General features: G+C 49.2%; 1 protein-coding gene across 2 annotated transcripts in view; it reads left to right on the top strand.

Moving 5' to 3' along the window:
- The window catches only part of LOC127610499 (high affinity choline transporter 1-like), a 60,043-nt gene extending 40,498 nt beyond the window's left edge, over window positions 1-19,545 (top strand). The window contains exons 8-16 of one of the 2 annotated variants that reach the window (XM_052080712.1): window positions 8,247-8,464; window positions 13,518-13,722; window positions 13,845-13,961; window positions 14,366-14,521; window positions 16,626-16,774; window positions 16,863-17,006; window positions 17,211-17,364; window positions 18,636-18,853; window positions 18,973-19,545. In XM_052080712.1, coding sequence (XP_051936672.1) covers window positions 8,247-8,464; window positions 13,518-13,722; window positions 13,845-13,961; window positions 14,366-14,521; window positions 16,626-16,774; window positions 16,863-17,006; window positions 17,211-17,364; window positions 18,636-18,853; window positions 18,973-19,497 — 1,886 coding nt within the window. In that variant the 3' untranslated portion in view covers window positions 19,498-19,545. The remainder of the gene's footprint in view (window positions 1-8,246; window positions 8,465-13,517; window positions 13,723-13,844; window positions 13,962-14,365; window positions 14,522-16,625; window positions 16,775-16,862; window positions 17,007-17,210; window positions 17,365-18,635; window positions 18,854-18,972) is intronic. The other variant, XM_052080713.1, reaches the window with a different exon arrangement.

Here is a 19,545-nt window from a genome sequence, read left to right as displayed (position 1 = left end):
GATTCATTCAATTTTAACCCTTGTGTGCTCCAAATTAAAAAGGCCTTAAGTTACGCATTTTACAATTTTTGTAATGATGTATTTTGTGTTATATAAACATTCATTCATTCATCTTCCGTACCGCTTGATCCTCACTAGGGTCGCGGGGGGTGCTGGAGCCCATCCCAGCCGTCTCCGGGCAGTAGGCGGGGGACACCCTGAATCGGTTGCCAGCCAATCGCAGGGCACACATAGACGAACAACCAACCACGCTCACACTCACACCTAGGGACAATTTAGAGTGTTCAATCAGCCCGCCCAGGAATGTGGGAGGAAACCGGAGCACCCGGAGAAAACCCACGCAGGCCCGGGGAGAACATGCAAACTCCACACAGGGAGGCCGGAGCTGGAATCGAACCCGGTACCTCTGCACTGTGAAGCCGACGTGCTAACCACTGGACTACCGGGCCGCCCTCAACGTGATTTATTATGTTTAATTCTGCATTTCTATTACTATGCGAAACATGCTCAACTCTACATGGCTCCAAGGAGCCGACAGTTGACGATCAGAGGAAACCAACCGAGGCGACCCTTCTGCATTTCTCAAGATATGCTGACTTGACGTATCAAAAGTGATCATCAGGCTTAGGCACTTGCTGAGGATGTGATGAAAATGTCAACATCACGCACTTTGGAGTGAAAGCTCAGGTGTGGCCAGTTTGCTGAGATCCCAAAGTTCCGCTTCGTGGCCTCACCTTCATGTAGCCTAGCAGATAAAAAGAGAGGGCATAGGGAGGGGCTGCTTTAGGACAGCTGGGAGAGATGTGCGCAGCCTTCCTCCGACTCTCCTCGCAAACAAATACGACAAAGAGACGTCTCCTCTCTTCCTTTCTATAAATGGATAATTGTCCATTTTTATTGTAAACCTGACAAACACCCAAAGGAACGCAAGGAATATTACGTGACGACTCTCGACCATGCCGATGGAAGACCAGGGCAGCTCACCAGCTCAGCCTTCCCGGCCAGGTAGCGCTTTCGGTCCGGTCATGGGTTAAAAGCTCTTCTCCCGTCACCGCGTCGCATGTCTGACAAGGGGCGGAGACATGCGACAATTAGCACGGAGAAACTTGGCATGGTTCAAAGGCAGTCAAGGTCTCATCCGAAGGACGGATCCTCTCATCTCAATGCTCTACTCGGCGACGTGGAGAGAAGCAGCAAACATCTGCCGTCGGTCTTTTGCAGCACGAGGTAAGCTGACGCTTGCGACTCCACCGTGATGTTGATCAAGAAACATCAAGAGCGGGTCGCGATCTGATTTTTACTGAACCCGGGCAGACTTTTCCACCATTCTAGGCACTCACACTTGCAAGGTTGCAATGCCGACAGGTTGACAACACTCTGACCCGGGTGCGGGGGACGGGGGCTCGGGGGGTGGGGCGGGTGTCATTCCCTGAAAAAGGAAGCTCCCGCTCACGATGTGTTTTTGTAAATTTGAGCAATATACCAAGGGGACCTTTAACTGTTTTAAGGGAGCCTGGGTTGCTCCCTTGACACTCTGGAGGAGGTGGGCAACAGAAGGATGCTAACTAAGCTAAAAGCTATGATGGCCAGTCCCTCCCACCCCCTCCAGCCCACCCCGACAGCACTTGGTAGCTCCTTCAGCCAGAGACTGTTACACCCGCGCTGCAAGAAGGAGAGATACCGACGCTCGTTCCTACCGACTTTTTTTCAGGCTGATGAATAAAAAATAACAATCATAATACTAATAATAATTAAATGATGTGAAGGAAAATTGTAAATAGTACTGCGATTTATCCATTTTGTGTTCATATTGCATTTAATTGAAAGATGTTTGTTGTTTTTTTCTCTTTCTTCTTTCTTCTTTCTACTTACATTCTTGCTGCAGGAGGCTGTAAATTTCCCCATTGTGGGACGAATAAAGGATATCTTATCTTATCTTATCTTAACTCTGGTGCAAGTTCACCTTATTAGTCGCCGTGTTAAACATAAATACAGTTAAACTGCACTACTTTTACAGGTGCAGATATTTTTTTCATCCATAGGGGAAATAATGATGCAACAAAAGGTGTGTGCGTGTGTGTGTGTGTGTGTGTGTGTGTGTGTGTGTGTGTGTGGAGCTAGTAGCCCTTTGACAGTCAATCAATAACTCCCCGCAGGTTACCGTGATGTTCTGGTGAGCGCTCATGGCTTCCTCTTTGGCCAGCTGCAGGTCACGTGACAAGGCCTCGGCGCATTGGCTCGCGTGGCCGACGTTTTGCCGTCTCAGCATCTTCTTCACTTTGTCCACCTCTGAACAAAAACACGACGGCGATGAGTGCTGTCACCTCATTATTTTTGCGAAGCAAGTTTGCACAAGTTGCGACTTGACCCTCCGGCTTAAAAAGGTGTGGCTGTTGAAAGATTTTTCTTGATCCCGAATATCAAACGAGAATTAACATGTTCATTCAAATGACTTTCAACATTGGACCACACCCATTGCCAGTCAAATTATGGAAATAGCTCCATGAGAACGTACACTTCTCAACTCAACTCTGGCGTATTTCTCAAGCACTGAAAAACAACCACCGCTGTATACAAAGTGCTGTACATGGTGCAAATATCGTATATCAAGTCTAAGGGATGCCAGAGGAGGAGTTATGTGCTCCCTTTTACGAGTACCAGTCACGAGGCGGGCAGCAGCATTCTGGACCAACTGGAGACGCTTCATGGAGGATCGGCTGACTCCAAAATCAAGTGCGTTCCAGTAATTCAGCCGAGATGTAACGAAGGCATGAATGACTGTTTCAAAGTGCTTTTGAGAAAGGAGAGGCTTTATTTTTGCCAGCTGCTTAAAATGAAAGAAGCTGGATTGAACAATGGCACCAATTTACCAGTCCAATGTCAAATCACGGTGGCATGCAGGTCTTGATTTCCTCTCAGCAGAATAAAAGTGGCCTCAATGAGAAAACATAGATCTGACAGTCATCCGCATAGCAGTGGAACTTCAGATGGAGCAGATACAGTCAAGTCAAGTCAACAGTATTTATAGAGCACTTTCAAACAGCCATCGCTGCATACAAAGTGCTGTACATGGAGCGATTTTACATACAAAATAAACAGTAAGACGAATCGGTAATAAAGGCGGTAGAAAGCACCAAGCAGTAAAATCAAGAACAAATCTAAGTCATGCTGAGTCGAACGCCAAAGAATAGAAGTGAGTTTTGAGGGAGATACAGTGAGAACAGCAGAAGCCCCAGGATTGAGCCTTGTGGAACACCACAGGACAGTGGGGAAGTTTGTGAGCTCAATAAGAGTGACAGACATATCGTGTCCAGCAAGTGCTCCAGAAGATCAGATTGGACTGGATTTTTCATTTGTTGGAATCTGATGTGTCGTTTTCATAGCACTGTCCATCCTGTCGCGTACTCACCTTGATGAGCTTCATGGTACAGCCGCAGCGTCTTTTATTGAATTGACCTATATCAGGACACTCTTACAAACCCTCCGTTGAAAAAACACCAACTTGACGAATATATTTGTTGGTGGCAGCAAAAGTTTGGATGACCAGAAGAAACTCCCACGTCATTTTTGCAGGGGGGTGTCTTTCATTCCAAGATGGCCGCCAACATTCCGGGCATCATTTCCATGGTCTTCTTCTACGCACTGGTCCTCGGCATCGGGATCTGGGCGTCAGTCAGGTCCAGGAGGTTGAAGCGCAAGGAGATGAGCGGCATTCTGGAGATGTCGTTGCTTGCAAACCGTACCATCAACCTGCTGGTGGGGGTCTTCACCATGACAGGTGAGCACCTTTCCAAGCAACTTTCCATCTTCTAATTTTTTTTTGTGTGTGTGTGTGGTGCGGGGTGGGGGTGGGGTTCCCCGCGGAGTCAATGTGCTTGTTGTTCTTCTTTCCCGGAGCCACGTGGGTCGGAGGCGGCATAATCGTGGGTCTCGCCGAGATGGTGTACACACCCTCCATGGGCATGGGCTGGGCTACCGCTCTCACGCTGGGTGAAAGCACATCCTTTATTATTGGTAAATATACAGTAGATACACACACACACATGATATCTATACATACACACATACATACATTGACACGTGAGCAAAAATTGGAGATCCAGGCATTGTATGGTGGCAGTGAACGCAACTCCTCTCAGTCCATGTGGCAGTTTGGCAGATAATATTTCCTGGTTTTTGCTGTCCAACAAAACAGAAAACTACACATTGTCAGTTTGAAACAAGCACGTAAATCAAGTGTGCGAGCTTTTTATTTCCCGACGGCCGATTGCCAAGATGATGTTGGCTCTCCAACAGGCGGGCTGGTGTTTGCTGGGCCGATGCGCGCCACCAAATGTGTCACCATGATGGATCCCTTCCAGCGCAAGTACGGCAAAGGCCTGACGGCCGTCTTCAGCTCCATCTCGATCTTCCTCGACCTCTTCTGGGTGCCCGGCACCCTCATTGGCCTGGGTGATGCGCACGCAACGCATGCACTCGCACAAGTTTGCATCGTGCCACGCAGACACATTAACACACACGTTCCTTCTCACATACACCCACCGAAAAACGTACACACTGGCACACACACCAAGCGCACGTGCAGCGTGTCCCCGTTGTGACATCGTGCGTGGTGTGTGTGTGTGCTTTCTTTCAGGCATGACCATGAGCGTGGTCCTGGACATGTCGTTCAGCGTGTGCATCTGGATCTCGGCTTGCGTGGCCATCACGTACACGCTGTTGGGCGGCCTCTACTCGGTGGCCTACACCGACGTCGTCCAGCTGCTCCTCATCTTCTTCAGCCTGGTCACAAACACCCCGTCACCCCCTCACTCACTCACAGACTGACCACTCATTCACTCATTGCGTGTGCGTGTGTGTATGTTCGTACAGTGGCTGTGCGTTCCGTTCGCGTTGTCCAATCCTCTCGTGACGCCCATCGGTTCCACGATGATGAACAACACGCTGCACGCGCCCTGGGTCGGCGACTGGAACGTCAGCAACATATGGATCCTCGTGGATAGCTTCTTCTTGTGGGTGAGGGAGTTGAGGCACTCGCACAGGGACAAACACACACGCACACACGCACACAATCTCACACACGCGTCTCTAATGACATCCTCCTGGCAAATGACTCTGGAGACCACGTGTGTCTGGTTTTATTGGACTTAACTGCAGCATTTGATACAGTGGATCACAGTATTCTGCTGACTCGTTTGCAGCACTTGGTGGGCATTGGCGGCAGTGCTCTTGATTGGTTTAGGTCCTATCTAGCTGACAGGACCTTTTGTGTCAGCCTTGGCTGCTCTGAATCACGCACTGCTCCCCTGTCATGTGGTGTTCCACAGGGCTCAATTCTGGGGCCTCTGCTGTTCTGGCTGTATCTGCTCCCATTGGGATCCATCTTAAGGAAACATGGTATTCCCTTCCACTGCTATGCAGATGACTGCCAGATCTATGTCCCACTGAGCAAGAAAGACGCCTTCTCAATAAGGCCACTCCTATCCTGTCTGAAAGAAATCAAATCCTGGGTGGCACAAAATTTCTTGAAATTCAACGAAAAGAAGACAGAGGTGATATTGTTTGATCCCAGTGGCCCTTGTACATTCCATCCTGTAGACTTGGGCCCCCTGTCTCCTTATCTGAAATCAACGGTCTCAAACTTGGGCCTTAAACTGGACAGTGATTTCAAACTCGATCGGCAAATTGGTGCCGTTGTTAAATCCAGCTTCTTTCACCTGAGACAGCTGGCCAAAATAAAACCTCTCCTCTCACATGAACACTTCGAGACAGTAATTCATGCCTTTGTCACATCCCGGCTGGATTACTGCAAAGCCTTGTACTTTGGAGTCAGCCAGTCCTCCATTAAGCGACTTCACCTGGTCCAGAATGCCGCTGCTCGCCTCTTGACTGGTACTCGTAAGAGGGAGCATATAACTCCTACTCTGGCATCCCTTCACTGGCTCCCCATTCATTTTAGAGTTATTTTCAAGATCCTTCTCGTTGTTTTGAAATCTCTGAATAATCTCGAGCCACCTTACCTCTCTGAGCTCATCCGACCCTACACACCTGCCCGGCGCCTCAGGTCTGTGGACCAGACATTATTAGAAGTACCAAGGACTAAACTGAGGCTCAGAGGGGATCGAGCCTTTTCTGTTGCTGGTCCCTCTCTCTGGAATGACCTCCCACTGAACATTCGGCAAGCCTCCTCGCTGCCCATCTTTAAAGCCCTCCTCAAAACCCACTTGTATTCTTTGGCGTTCGACTCAGCATGACTTAGATTTGTTCTTGATTTTACTGCTTGGTGCTTTCTACCGCCTTTATTACCGATTCGTCTTACTGTTTATTGTGTATGTTAAATCGCTCCATGTACAGCACTTTGTATGCAGCGATGGCTGTTTGAAAGTGCTCTATAAATACTGTTGACTTGACTTGACGCGCACACACACACATGCAATGAGTGACTAACATGCCACTTGTCAGGCCACGCAAGTACTGAAGTGTGTATGCATGTGTCTGTGTGGGGGGGGCGGCGGGGCGGGGGGTCGGCCTCTGTTCTCTCAGGCTTTGGGCAGTCTGGGATATCAGCCCTTCCACCAGAGGACGCTGTCCATGTCGTCCCCGTCCACCGCCAAGCGCGTTTGCTTCATCTCCGCCGCCGTCTTCATCGTGTTCTGCATCCCGCCGATGCTGCTGGGGGCCGTGGGGGCATCCACGGGTGAGAGCGCCTTGAAAAATTCGGATGCATAGACGGGCCGTGGCGACGAGACACATATCAGTTCTACTGTTTGTCTGTATAAAGTTGGGAAGGTCTGTATGTGTCACTTCATATGTTTGTGTAAAAGGGGCAAAGGTTAGTGTCAAAGGGGTGTGCTGTGTGTCAGTCTTATTTAGCCCTCGTAGTGCGCCGCTTGCGATAAATGTAAAATGATGTCTTTGAATCAAAGGCAAAGGCATTCAGAAAAACACGAGAGAGCTGAAACTTATGGAGGGGTCCGGCTGATAATTCTCAGGCATCGCAGCAATAATAAAAAAACGTTTTGATACCTTAATCTTCACAATTTACATATTTTGCACCATAGAGACCCATTATAATTCAGTCCGGTCGGGATTGTTAGTAGGGCTTGGTTGGGACCTCCAGACACAATTGTTTTTCCCTTTTGCAAAAAATAAAGAATAAAAAATCCCAAAGAACTAATAAAAACTATATATGTATGGATAGCACAGATGCCTCTGAACATTTTCAGTGTTTGAAAAAAAAAATGTTTTTATAACACAAAATACATCATTACAAAAATTGTAAAATGCGTAACTTAAGTCCTTTTTAATTTGGAGAACACAAGTGTTAAAATTAAATGAATCTCCAAGGCGCGCCTTATACTCAATCGCTGTTGTCACCAAGCTGCTGGATGATTTTGTCTTTGTCAGCCTGGCTGGCATTTTGAGTGTTTGAAAAAAAAAAAGAATGTTTTTATAACACAAAATACATCATTACAAAAATTGTAAAATGCGTAACTTAAGGCCTTTTTAATTTGGAGCACACAAGGGTTAGTGACTATGTAAACAGGGCTGTGGATGTTTTTCTTTGGCTCCATATGTGGCCTGTCACTGACTGGTGACCAGTTTAGGGTGTTGTCACGTTCTGTCCGAAGCGATAACTATCGCTTCGTGCAGAACAATGAAAATAAAGGTTGGATCCCCGGAGAACAGACAACGAAAAAATCTTGTCAACGAAAAACTGTCTTTAATGACAAAAAAAAAACAGAAAGAGCCCGACAGGGAAAAACGGTAACACAAAACGCTGGTCAAATAAGGACCAGGAAATAACAAGAAGGGTACTATAACAGAAAACGCTCGCGGAAAACAACACGACGCGAGGAGGACCTGAATTTGGCGGAAATAAGAGCAATACTAAATCTAGGAGCAAAACGCGAATAACAAGGGTAACGGCCGCAAGGCAAAAAGGCAACTGGTCAATTGACAAAAGCGAGATCGAGCGCGGGAGCAATATGGCACGGTATGGAATTCTCCGGCAGTGAGTAAACTGCCGGAGTCTCCTAATAAAGGAAGCATCATCATCCCGAGATTAACAACAGGTGTGCAGTCGGGGAAAAAGAAAACCCGCCCCCTGCAGGCAGGCACGGAACGTGACAGGTGTAGTCCGCCTTTCACCCGTAGTCAGCCGGGATAGGCTCTCCTGTTCATGATAAGCGCAGTTGAAACGGATGGATGGACCGGTGAAGTTAAGCTGCACGTTTCGTCTTCAGACTGGAACGCGACATCATACGGTTCTCCGTCCCCTTACGAACGTGACGAGGCGGCGCTGGTTCTTCCCCTGGTGCTGCAGACCCTGACGCCCTCGTACGTCTCCGTCATGGGCATCGGCTGCGTCGCCGCTGCCGTCATGTCGTCGGCCGACTCCGCCATGCTGTCTGCCGCCTCCGTCTTCACCGCCAACCTCTACAAAAACATCCTCAGGCCGCAGGTGCGGAAGCCGCAAAAGTCAGCGTGAAAGGGCTTTGAGGCGGAATGAAAGCTGATCACGTGTGTGGGAAAGGCGGGACACCATACTGAAGTGGAAACGGTGAATTTGTGGTCCGGCAGGCGTCGGAGCGCGAGCTGCAGCTGGCCATCCGGGCGACGGTGGTGGTGGTGGGCGTGGTCGGGACGGCGCTGACCCGCCTGAAGGCCAGCGTGGTCATCTTCTGGATCGTGGCGTCCGAGACTTCCTACAACGTGATTTTCCCGCAGCTGCTCTGTGTCGTCTTCTTTCCCGTCACCAACGCGTACGGCGCCATCCTGGGCGGCGTGGCGGGCTTGGCCGTCCGCGTGTTGAGCGGTGTGCCCCAGCTGGGCCTGCCGCCCGTGTTGCGCTTCCCGGGCGGTATTTGGGACCACCGTGCTGGCGTCTACGTGCAGCACTTCCCCGTCAAAACCTTCGCCATGCTCTGCTCTCTGGCTTCCATCTTGTTCTTCTCCTTCCTGGCGTCCCGGATCTTCCGCCACCGCCTGCTTCCTGCTGCCTGGGACGTTTTGCACGTTTTCCAGAAGCCCACCCCCACCCCCACCCAGGACCCCGCGTGCGTGGAGAACACCCTCGACGCCACCGGGCCCATGTTGACCACTGGCTGCTGAGTCAGCAGACACTCCAAATTAAATTGACTTTATTGCCAACACACACACATGCGCTGAATGTGTCTTCATTCTTTTCACACATTCCAAAACTGGATATACAGGCGTGTGCATGCGTGCATGAGTTGCGATTATATGAAAATAAAATGTGAGCAAAAATGACGACAATTGAATTTTTTTTTTCATGCCAGTCAAACTAAAATCAGGACTTTGTTGGCCAACGACAGGCGGAGAGCAACCGGTGGGTCACAGCCAATCTCATCATGGTTGACAACAACAGCATGAGTGTGCGCGTGAACATGCCATCTGGAGCTGTTTGTGCACAGGATGGCTATTCGGAGTGCAGAAAGGAGCAAAGTTTTGCTTGGGCGGTGCGACAACCCCAGTTCACAAGACTTGCCACATGCCAGCGGGTGCCATCGCTCTTGTTGTTCTTCCCCGCCAAAGTTCTCCGAGCACGGATCTGCGCTGCTTACTTGAAGCACTCAGAAGGAAAATCACGGTCAAAGGAAGGTCCCGAAAAATTGGAAACGCGCAATTGCGCCGACGCGTCGAGATATATACCCATTCATTTTCCGATCCGCTTTACCCTCCGGAGGGTCGCCGGGGGTGCTGCAGCCTAACCCAGCTGTCTTCGGGCAGTAGGCGGGGACACCCTGAACCGGTTGCCAGCCAATCGCAGGGCACACAGAGACGAACACCCATCCGCGATCATAGTCACACCTAGGTACAATCTGAAGTGTTCAATCAGTCTGCCATGCTTGTTTTTGGAATGTGGGAGGAAATCGGAGTACCCCGAGAAAACCCTCGCAGGCCCGGCGGAGCAGAATATGCAAACTCCACACAGGATGTTCAGAGCCGGGATCAAACCCACGAGAGAGCTGAAACCTATGGAGGGGTTCTAAAATCGCCTAAATTACATTACGTAACCGGCTGATAATTCTCAGGCATTGCAGCAATAATAAAAAAACATTTTGATACCTTAATCTTCACAATTTACATATTTTGTACCATAGAGACCCATTATAATTCATATTTTTGAATGCATCGTGAACCTAATGTGTATACATGCATTTCACGCGATTTTTACGTCAATCGCTTTGTTTTCGCTTGGACAGACGTAAGCATGCCACATTGTTGGGTTCAGGTCATTCCAATTTGGCAACTTTAGGTGGCGCTAGAGGATCGCAAACGAGTTTGCCTTTTTGCAGGAGGCTTCAAAGCAATGCATTTTACATGAACACGTCCGGTCGGGATTGTTAGTAGGGCTTGGTTGGGACCTCCAGACACAATTTTTTTCCCCTTTTGCAAAAAATAAAGAATAAAAAATCCCAAAGAACTAATAAAAACTATATATGTATGCATAGCACAGATTACTCTGAACATTTTGAGTGTTTGAAAAAAAAAAGAATGTTTTTATAACACAAAATACATCATTACAAAAATTGTAAAATGCGTAACTTAAGGCCTTTTTAATTTGGAGCACACAAGGGTTAAAATTGAATGAATCTCCAAGGCGCGCCTGAACTCTATCGCTGTTTTCGCCAAGCTGCTGGATGATTTTGTCTTTGTCAGCCTGGCTGGAGAGAAGGTTGTAAAGTTGGACCTCCAAGGCGGCGACCAGCGTTTCTCTCTCCTGCCTCCAGTTCACCATCATTTGCTCTTTGGAACGCAAGCTCTGTCTCCTGGACAAAGGTTGAGTAAAACAAATTTTTGGGGGGAGGTGGAGGGGGGGGGGTAAGACAATGCAGACAAAATTCACCAACGTTGACAACGTCCATTAAGCGGCATTTCAAATTACAGCAGAAGGAAATTACCAGTTGGTGACAGTGATGCAACATTCAGGGGGGGGGGGGAGGAAACAACACCCAAAGGAATGCAAGGAATACTACGTGACGACTCTCGACCATGCCGATGGAAGACCAGGGCAGCTCACCAGCTCAGCCTTCCCGGCCAGGTGGCGCTTTTGGTCCGGTCATGGGTTAAAAGCTCTACTCCCGTCATCGCGTCGCATGTCTGGCAAGGGGCGGAGACATGCGACAATTAGCACGGAGAAACTTGGCATGGTTCAAAGGCAGTCAAGGTGACATCCGAAGGACAGACGCTCTCATCTAAAGGCTCTACTCGGCCACGTGGAGAGTTTTGTTGAAGAAAAAGACGGGAGCAGCAAACATCTGCCGTCGGTCTTTTGCAGCACAAGGTAAGCTGACGCTTGCGACTCCACCGTGATGTTGATCAAGAAACATTAAGAGCGGGTCGCGATCTGATTTTTACTGAACCCGGGCAGACTTTTCCACCATTCTAGGCACTCACACTTGCAAGGTTGCAATGCAGACAGGTCAAGAACACTGTCTTCGCATCTTCTTCACTTTGTCCACCTCTGAGCAAAAACACGACGGCGTCGAGTGCTGTCACCTCATTATTTTTGCGAATCAAGTTTGCACAAGTTGCGACTTGACCCTGCGGCTTAAAAAGGTGCGGCTATTGACAGATTTTCCCTGATCCTGAATATCGAACGAAAATTAATATTTGCGGTGACAAATATTAATTTTCATTCAAAGGACTTTCAACATTGGACCGCACCCATTGCCAGTCAAATTATGGAAATAGCTCCAATTCTCAACTCAACTCTGGTGTATTTCTCAAGCACTGAAAAACAACCACTGCTGTATACAAAGTGCTGTACATGGAGCAAATATCGTATATCAAGTCTAAGGGATGCCAGAGGAGGAGTTATGTGCTCCCTCTTACGAGTACCAGTCACGAGGCGGGCAGCAGCATTCTGGACCAACTGGAGACGCTTCATGGAGGATCGGCTGACTCCAAAATCAAGTGCGTTCCAGTAATTCAGCCGAGATGTAACGAAGGCATGAATTACTGTCTCAAAGTGCTTTTGAGAAAGGAGAGGCTTTATTTTAGCCAGCTGCTTAAAATGAAAGAAGCTGGATTGATTGATTGGTGCGGCCGACACAACCTCGGGCTGAACACGCTCAAAACTGTAGAGATGATCGTGGACTTCAGGAAACATTCTTCTCCTCAGTTGCCCCTCACACTATCCAACTGCCCTGTGTCAACCGTCGAGACCTTCAAGTTCCTGGGAAAATCACAGTCTCCCAGGACATGAAGTGGGAAGTCAACACCATCTCCATCCTGAAAAGGACCCGGCAGCGGATGTACTTCCTGAGGCTGTTGAGGAAGCATGGCCTGCCACAGGAGGTGCTACGACAGTTCTACACTGCAGTCATCGAATCAATCCTGTGTTCTTCCATCACGTTTTGGTTTGGGGCCGCCACAAAAAAGGACAAAATCCGACTTCAACGGACAGTTAGGACGGCAGAAAAAATCGTTGGCACCGCCCTACCCACTCTTGAGGACTTGCACACTGCAAGAATCAAGACAAGGGCACGGAAAATCCTCCTGGATCCCCCGCACCCTGCCCACCACCTTTTTCAGCCACTCCCCTCAGGCAGACGCTACAGATCCATGCGCACCAAATCCAGTAGACACTTAAACAGCTTCTTCCCTCTAGCCATTAACTCCTTAAACAGTCACTGACAGTCACTCTTCTTGCACCACAAAATGGTACTTCAAAACTAGTGGTTACTCTAAAATGGTTCAATGATTTTGTTGTTTACGATGATACTAGTGCAGCGTGTTATACCGGAGACAAATTCCTTGTGTGTTCTACATACTTGGCCAATAAAGATGATTCTGATTCTGATTCTGATTCTGATTCTGATTCTGAACAATGGCACCAATTTACCAGTCCAATGTCAAATCATGGTGCAGTTTAAGACCCAAGGTGGAGACTGTTGCCATAAGATCAGGAACCGTGGGACCCAGGTCCGCAGGGTGGGATGTACAAGGGCCACTGGGACCAAACACCATCACTTCCGTATTATTTTCATTGAAATTCAAGAAATTTAGTGGTATGCAGGTCTTGATTTCCTCTCAGCAGAATAAAAGTGGCCTCAATGAAAAAACTCAGCGGGACATAGATCTGACAGTCATCCGCATAGCAGTGGAACTTCAGATGGAGCAGATACAGTGAGAACAGCAGAAGCCCTAGGATTGAGCCTTGTGGAACACCACAGGACAGTGGGGAAGTTTGTGAGCTCAATAAGAGTGACAGACATATCGTGTCCAGCAAGTGCTCCAGAAGATCAGATTGGACTGGATTTTTCATTTGTTGGAATCTGATGTGTCGTTTTCATAGCACTGTCCATCCTGTCGCGTACTCACCTTGATGAGCTTCATGGTACAGTCGCAGCGTCTTTTATTGAATTGACCTATATCAGGACACTCTTCCAAACCCTCCGTTGAAAAAACACCAACTTGACGAATATATTTGTTGGTGGCAGCAAAAGTTTGGATGACCAGAAGAAACTCCCACGCCATTTTTGCAGAGGGGTGTCTTTCATTCCAAGATGGCCGCCAACATTCCGGGCATCATTTCCATGGTCTTCTTCTACGCACTGGTCCTCGGCATCGGGATCTGGGCGTCAGTCAGGTCCAGGAGGTTGAAGCGCAAGCAGATGAGCGGCATTCTGGAGATGTCGTTGCTTGCAAACCGTAACATCAGCCTGCTGGTGGGGGTCTTCACCATGACAGGTGAGCACCTTTCCAAGCAACTTTCCATCTTGTTCTTTTTTTTGTTTGTTTTTGGTGTGGTGGTGTGTGGGGGTGAGGTTCCCCCACCGAATCAGCGTGCTTGTTGTTCTTCTTTCCCGAAGCCACGTGGGTCGGAGGCGGCACAATCGTGGGTCTCGCCGAGATGGTGTACACACCCTCCATGGGCGTGGCCTGGGCTACCGCTCTCGTGCTGGGCGAAAGCACATCCTTTATTATTGGTAAATATACAGTAGATACACACACACATGATATCTATACATATATTATTATTAGTAATAATAATGATTATAATTTCTATTGCACTTAGCTAATTTAATCAATATAAAAGGGCTATGCAGTGGTGCTTTGAGATAAAAGTGACTCACAACAGGCGTTGAGGTCTGAGACATCATATGAGATCTGTTTTTTTCCTTTGACACGTGAGCAAAAATTGGAGATCCAGGCATTGTATGGTGGCAGTGAACGCAACTCCTCTCAGTCCATGTGGCAGTTTGGCAGATAATATTTGCTGTTTTTTGCTGAAAACTACACATTGTCAGTTTGAAATAAGCACATGAATTAAGTGTGTGAGCTTTTTATTTCCCGACGGCCGATTACCAAGCTGATGTTGGCTCTCCAACAGGCGGGCTGGTGTTTGCTGGGCCGATGCGCGCAACCCAATGTGTCACCATGATGGATCCCTTCCAGCGCAAGTACGGCAAAGGCCTGACGGCCGTCTTCAGCTCCATCTCGATCTTCCTCGACGTCATCTGGGTGCCCGGCACCCTCACCGGCCTGGGTGATGCGCACGCAACGCATGCACTCACACAAGCTTGCATCGTGCAATGCAGACACATTAACACACACGTTCCTTCAGAATCAGAATCAGAATCAGAATCAGAATCAGAATCAGAATCAGATTCAGATACAGAATCAGAATCAGAATCAGAATCATCTTTATTGGCCAAGTATGTAGAACACACAAGGAATGTGTCTCCGGTATAACACGCTGCCCGAGTATCATCGTAAACAACAAAATCATTGAACCATTTTAGAGTAACCAGTAGTTTTGTAGTACCATTTTGTAGTACAAGAAGAGTGACTACGTCAGTGACTGTTTAAGGAGTTAATGGCTAGAGGGAAGAAGCTGCTTAAGTGTCTATTGGATTTGGTGCGCATGGATCTGTAGCATCTGCCAGAGGGGAGTGGCTGGAAAAGGTGGTGGGCAGGGTGCGGGGGATCCAGGAGGATTTTCCGTGCCCTTGTCTTGATTCTTGCAGTGTGCAAGTCCTCAAGAGTGGGTAGGGCGGTGCCAACGATTTTCTCCGCCATCCTAACTGTCCGTTGAAGTCGGATTTTGTCCTTTTTTGTGGCGGCCCCAAACCAAACCGTGATGGAAGAACACAGGATTGATTCGATGACTGCCGTGTAGAACTGTTGTAGCACCTCCTGTGGCAGGCCATGCTTCCTCAGCAGCCTCAGGAAGTACATCCGCTGCTGGGCCCTTTTCAGGATGGAGATGGTGTTGACTTCCAACTTCATGTCCTGGGAGACTGTGATTCCCAGGAACTTGAAGGTCTCGACGGTTGACACAGGGATGTTGGATAGTGTGAGGGGCAACTGTGGAGAAGAATGTTTCCTGAAGTCGACGATCACCTCTACAGTCTTGAGCGTGTTCAGCCCGAGGTTGTGTCGGCCGCACCAGAGCTCCAGCGTCTCCACTTGTTGGCAGTACGCAGACTCGTCGCCGTCTTTGATGAAACCACTGACCGTGGTGTCGTCTGCGAACTTTATGAGTTTGACAGCTGGATCTGTTGAGGTGCAATCGTTTGTGTAGAGAGAGAAGAGCAGTGGCCAGAGGACACATCCCTGTGGGGCTCCAGTGCTGGTGGTGCGTATTGATGATGTTGTTGCTCCCAGTCTCACCCGTTGTGTCCGTCCCGTCAGGAAGCTGAGGATCCACTGGCAGATCGTAGGGGACACACCGAGGTGGAGTAGTTTGGGGGTGGGGAGTTCCGGGATGATGGTGTTGAACGCAGAGCTGAAATCCACAAACAGAATCCTTGCGTAGGTCCCTGTGCTGTCGAGGTGCTCGAGGATGTAGTGCAGACCTATGTTGACTGCGTCTTCCACAGACCTGTTTGGCCGGTAGGCAAACTGGAAAGGGTCTAGCAGGGGTCCAGTCACGTTCTTTAGGTGGTTCAGCACAAGGCGTTCAAAGGACTTCATGACCACAGACGTCAGGGTGACAGGCCTATAGTCGTTCAGTTCCGATGTTGCCGATTTCTTGGGAACTGGGATGATGGTAGACTGTTTGAAGCAGGATGAGACCTCACACAGCTCCAAGGATCTGTTGAAGATTTGTGTCAAGACCGGAGCCCACTTTGTCGGGCCCCGGAGCTTTCTTGATCTTTTGCTGCTTGAAGAGCCATCTCACGTCCTGTTCGTGGATCTGTAGTGGAGAAAAAGAGGGTGGCGGGGGGGGGGGGGGGGGGTAGAGTGGTTTCTGGTAGAAGTGGGTGTGTGGGGGAAATGGGGTGTACTTTTCAAATCGGCAGAAAAACCTGTTTAGTTCATTAGCAAGACCCTTATTGTTCACTGTTTGGGGGGATGGCATTCTATAGTTAGTGATTGCTTTCAGGCCATTCCATACAGATGTTGAGTCGTTAGCAGAGAACTGGTTTTTCAGCCTCTCTGCATAGCTTCTCTTTGCGATGTTAATTTGTTAATTTCCTTTGTCATTGGTTTCGGGTGTCTTTGTACAGTGCCCGATCTCCACTTTCGGTGGGTAACTTCTCACATACCCCCACGAAAAACGTACACACCGGCACACACACCAAGCGCACGTGCAGCGTGTCCCCGCCGTGACATAGTGCGTGGTGTGTGTGCGTGCTTTCTTTCAGGCGTGACCATGAGCGTGGTCCTGGACATGTCGTTCAGCGTGTGCATCTGGATCTCGGCTTGCGTGGCCATCACGTACACGCTGTTGGGCGGCCTCTACTCGGTGGCCTACACCGACGTCATCCAGCTGCTCCTCATCTTCTTCAGCCTGGTCACAAACACCCCGTAACCCCCCTCACTCACTCACAGATTGACCACTCATTCAGTCATTGCGTGTGCGTGTGTATATGTTCGTTTAGTGGCTGTGCGTTCCGTTCGCGGTGTCCAATCCTCACGTGGCACCCATCGGTTCCACGATGATGAACAACACGCTGCACGCGCCCTGGGTCGGCGACTGGAACGTCAGCAACGTATGGATCCTCGTGGATAGCTTCTTCATGTGGGTGAGGGAGTTGAGGCACTCGCACAGGGACAAACACACACGCACACACGCACACAATCTCACATACGCACACACACACATGCAATGAGTGACTAACATGCCACTTTTCAGGGCATGCAAGGACTGAGGTGTGTGTGTGTGTGTGTGTGCGCCTGCGTGTGGTGGGGGGGACGGGGGGGGGGGGTGTCGGCCTCTGTTCTCTCAGGCTTTGGGCAGTCTGGGATATCAGTCCTTCCATCAGAGGACGCTGTCCATGTCGTCCCCGTCCACCGCCAAGCGCGTTTGCTTCATCTCCGCCGCCGTCTTCATCGTGTTCTGCATCCCGCCGGTGCTGCTGGGGGCCGTGGGGGCATCCACGGGTGAGAGCGCCTTGAAAAATTCGGATGCATAGACGGGCCGTGGCGACGAGACACATATCAGTTCTCCTGTTTGTCCGTATAAAGTTGGGAAGGTCTGTATGTGTCACTTCATATGTTTGTGTAAAAGGGGCAAAGGTTAGTGTCAAAGGGGTGTGCTGTGTGTCGGTCTTATTTAGCCCTCGTAGTGCACCGCTTGCGATAAATGTAAAATGATGTCTTTGAATCAAAGGCAAAGGCATTCAGAAAAACACGAGAGAGCTGAAACTTATGGAGGGGTTCTGAAATGGCCTAGATTTCATGACGTCACCGGCTGATAATTCTCAGGCATTGCAGCAATAATAAAAAAAACATTTTGATACCTTAATCTTCACAATTTACATATTTTGCACCATAGAGACCCATTATAATTCATATTTTTGAATGCATCGTGAACCTAATGTGTATACATGCATTTCACGCGATTTTTACGTCAATCGCTTTGTTTTTGCTTGGACAGATGTAAGCATGCCACATTGTTGGGTTGAGGTCATTCCAATTTTGCAACTTTAGGTGGCGTCAGAGGATCGCAAATGTGTTTGCCTTTTTGCAGGAGCCTTCAAACCAATGCATTTTACATGAACACGTCCGGTCGGGATGGTTAGTAGGGCTTGGTTGGGACCTCCAGACACAATTTTTTTCCCTTTTGCAAAAAATAAAGAATAAGAAATCCCAAAGAACTAATCAAAACTATATATGTATGGATAGCACAGATGACTCTGAACATTTTGAGTGTTTGAAAAAAAAAAGAATGTTTTTATAACACAAAATACATCATTACAAAAATTGTAAAATGCGTAACTTAAGGCCTTTTTAATTTGGAGCACACAAGTGTTAAAATTGAATGAATCTCCAAGGCGCGCCTGAACTCTATCGCTGTTGTCAACAAGCTGCTGGATGATTTTGTCTTTGTCAGCCTGGCTGGCATTTTGAGTGTTTGAAAAAAAAAAGAATGTTTTTATAACACAAAATACATCATTACAAAAATTGTAAAATGCGTAACTTAAGGCCCTTTTAATTTGGAGCACACAAGGGTTAGTGACTATGTAAACAGGGCTGTGGATGGTTTTTTTTGTCTCCATATGTGGCCTGTCACTGACTGGTGACCAGTTTAGGGTGTAGTCCGCCTTTCACCCGTAGTCAGCCGGGATAGGCTCTCCTGTTCAGGATAAGCGCAGTTGAAACGGATGGATGGACCGGTGAAGTTGAAAGTGAGCTGCACGTTTTGTCTTCAGACTGGAACGCGACATCATATGGTTCTCCGTCCCCTTACGAACGTGACGAGGCGGCGCTGGTTCTTCCCCTGGTGCTGCAGACCCTGACGCCCTCGTACGTCTCCATCATGGGCATCGGCTGCGTCGCCGCCGCCGTCATGTCGTCGACCGACTCCGCCCTGCTGTCTGCCGCCTCCGTCTTCACCGCCAACCTCTACAAAAACATCCTCAGGCCGCAGGTGCGGAAACCGCAAAAGTCAGCGTGAAAGGGCTTTGAGGCGGAATGAATGCTGATCACGTGTGTGGGAAAGGCGGGACACCATACTGAAGTGGAAACGGTGAATTTGTGGTCTGGCAGGCGTCGGAGCGCGAGCTGCAGCTGGCCATCCGGGCGACGGTGGTGGTGGTGGGCGTGGTCGGGACGGCGCTGACCCGCCTGAAGGCCAGCGTGGTCATCTTCTGGATCGTGGCGTCCGAGATTTCCTACAACGTGGTTTTCCCGCAGCTGCTCGGTGCCGTCTTCTTTACCGGCAGCAATACGTACGGCGCCATCCTGGGCCTAGTGGCGGGCTTGGCCGTCCGCGTGTTGAGCGGTGAGCCCCTGCTGGGCCTGCCGCCCGTGTTGCGCTTCCCGGGCGGTATTTGGGACCACCGTGCTGGCGTCTACGTGCAGCACTTCCCCGTCAAAACCTTCGCCATGCTCTGCTCTCTGGCTTCCATCTTGTTCTTCTCCTTCATGGCGTCCCGGATCTTCCGCCACCGCCTGCTTCCTACTGCCTGGGACGTTTTGCACGTTTTCCAGAAGCCCACCCCCACCCAGGACCCCGCGTGCGTGGAGAACACCCTCGACGCCACCGGGCCCATGTTGACCACTGGCTGCTGAGTCAGCAGACATTCCAAATTAAATTGACTTTATTGCCAACACACACAC

The sequence above is a fragment of the Hippocampus zosterae genome, chromosome 11, assembly GCF_025434085.1.
Source record: "Hippocampus zosterae strain Florida chromosome 11, ASM2543408v3, whole genome shotgun sequence".
NCBI lineage: Eukaryota > Metazoa > Chordata > Actinopteri > Syngnathiformes > Syngnathidae > Hippocampus > Hippocampus zosterae.
Note: the sequence above shows the minus strand (reverse complement) of the source record. Positions and strands in the feature narration are given on the sequence as shown.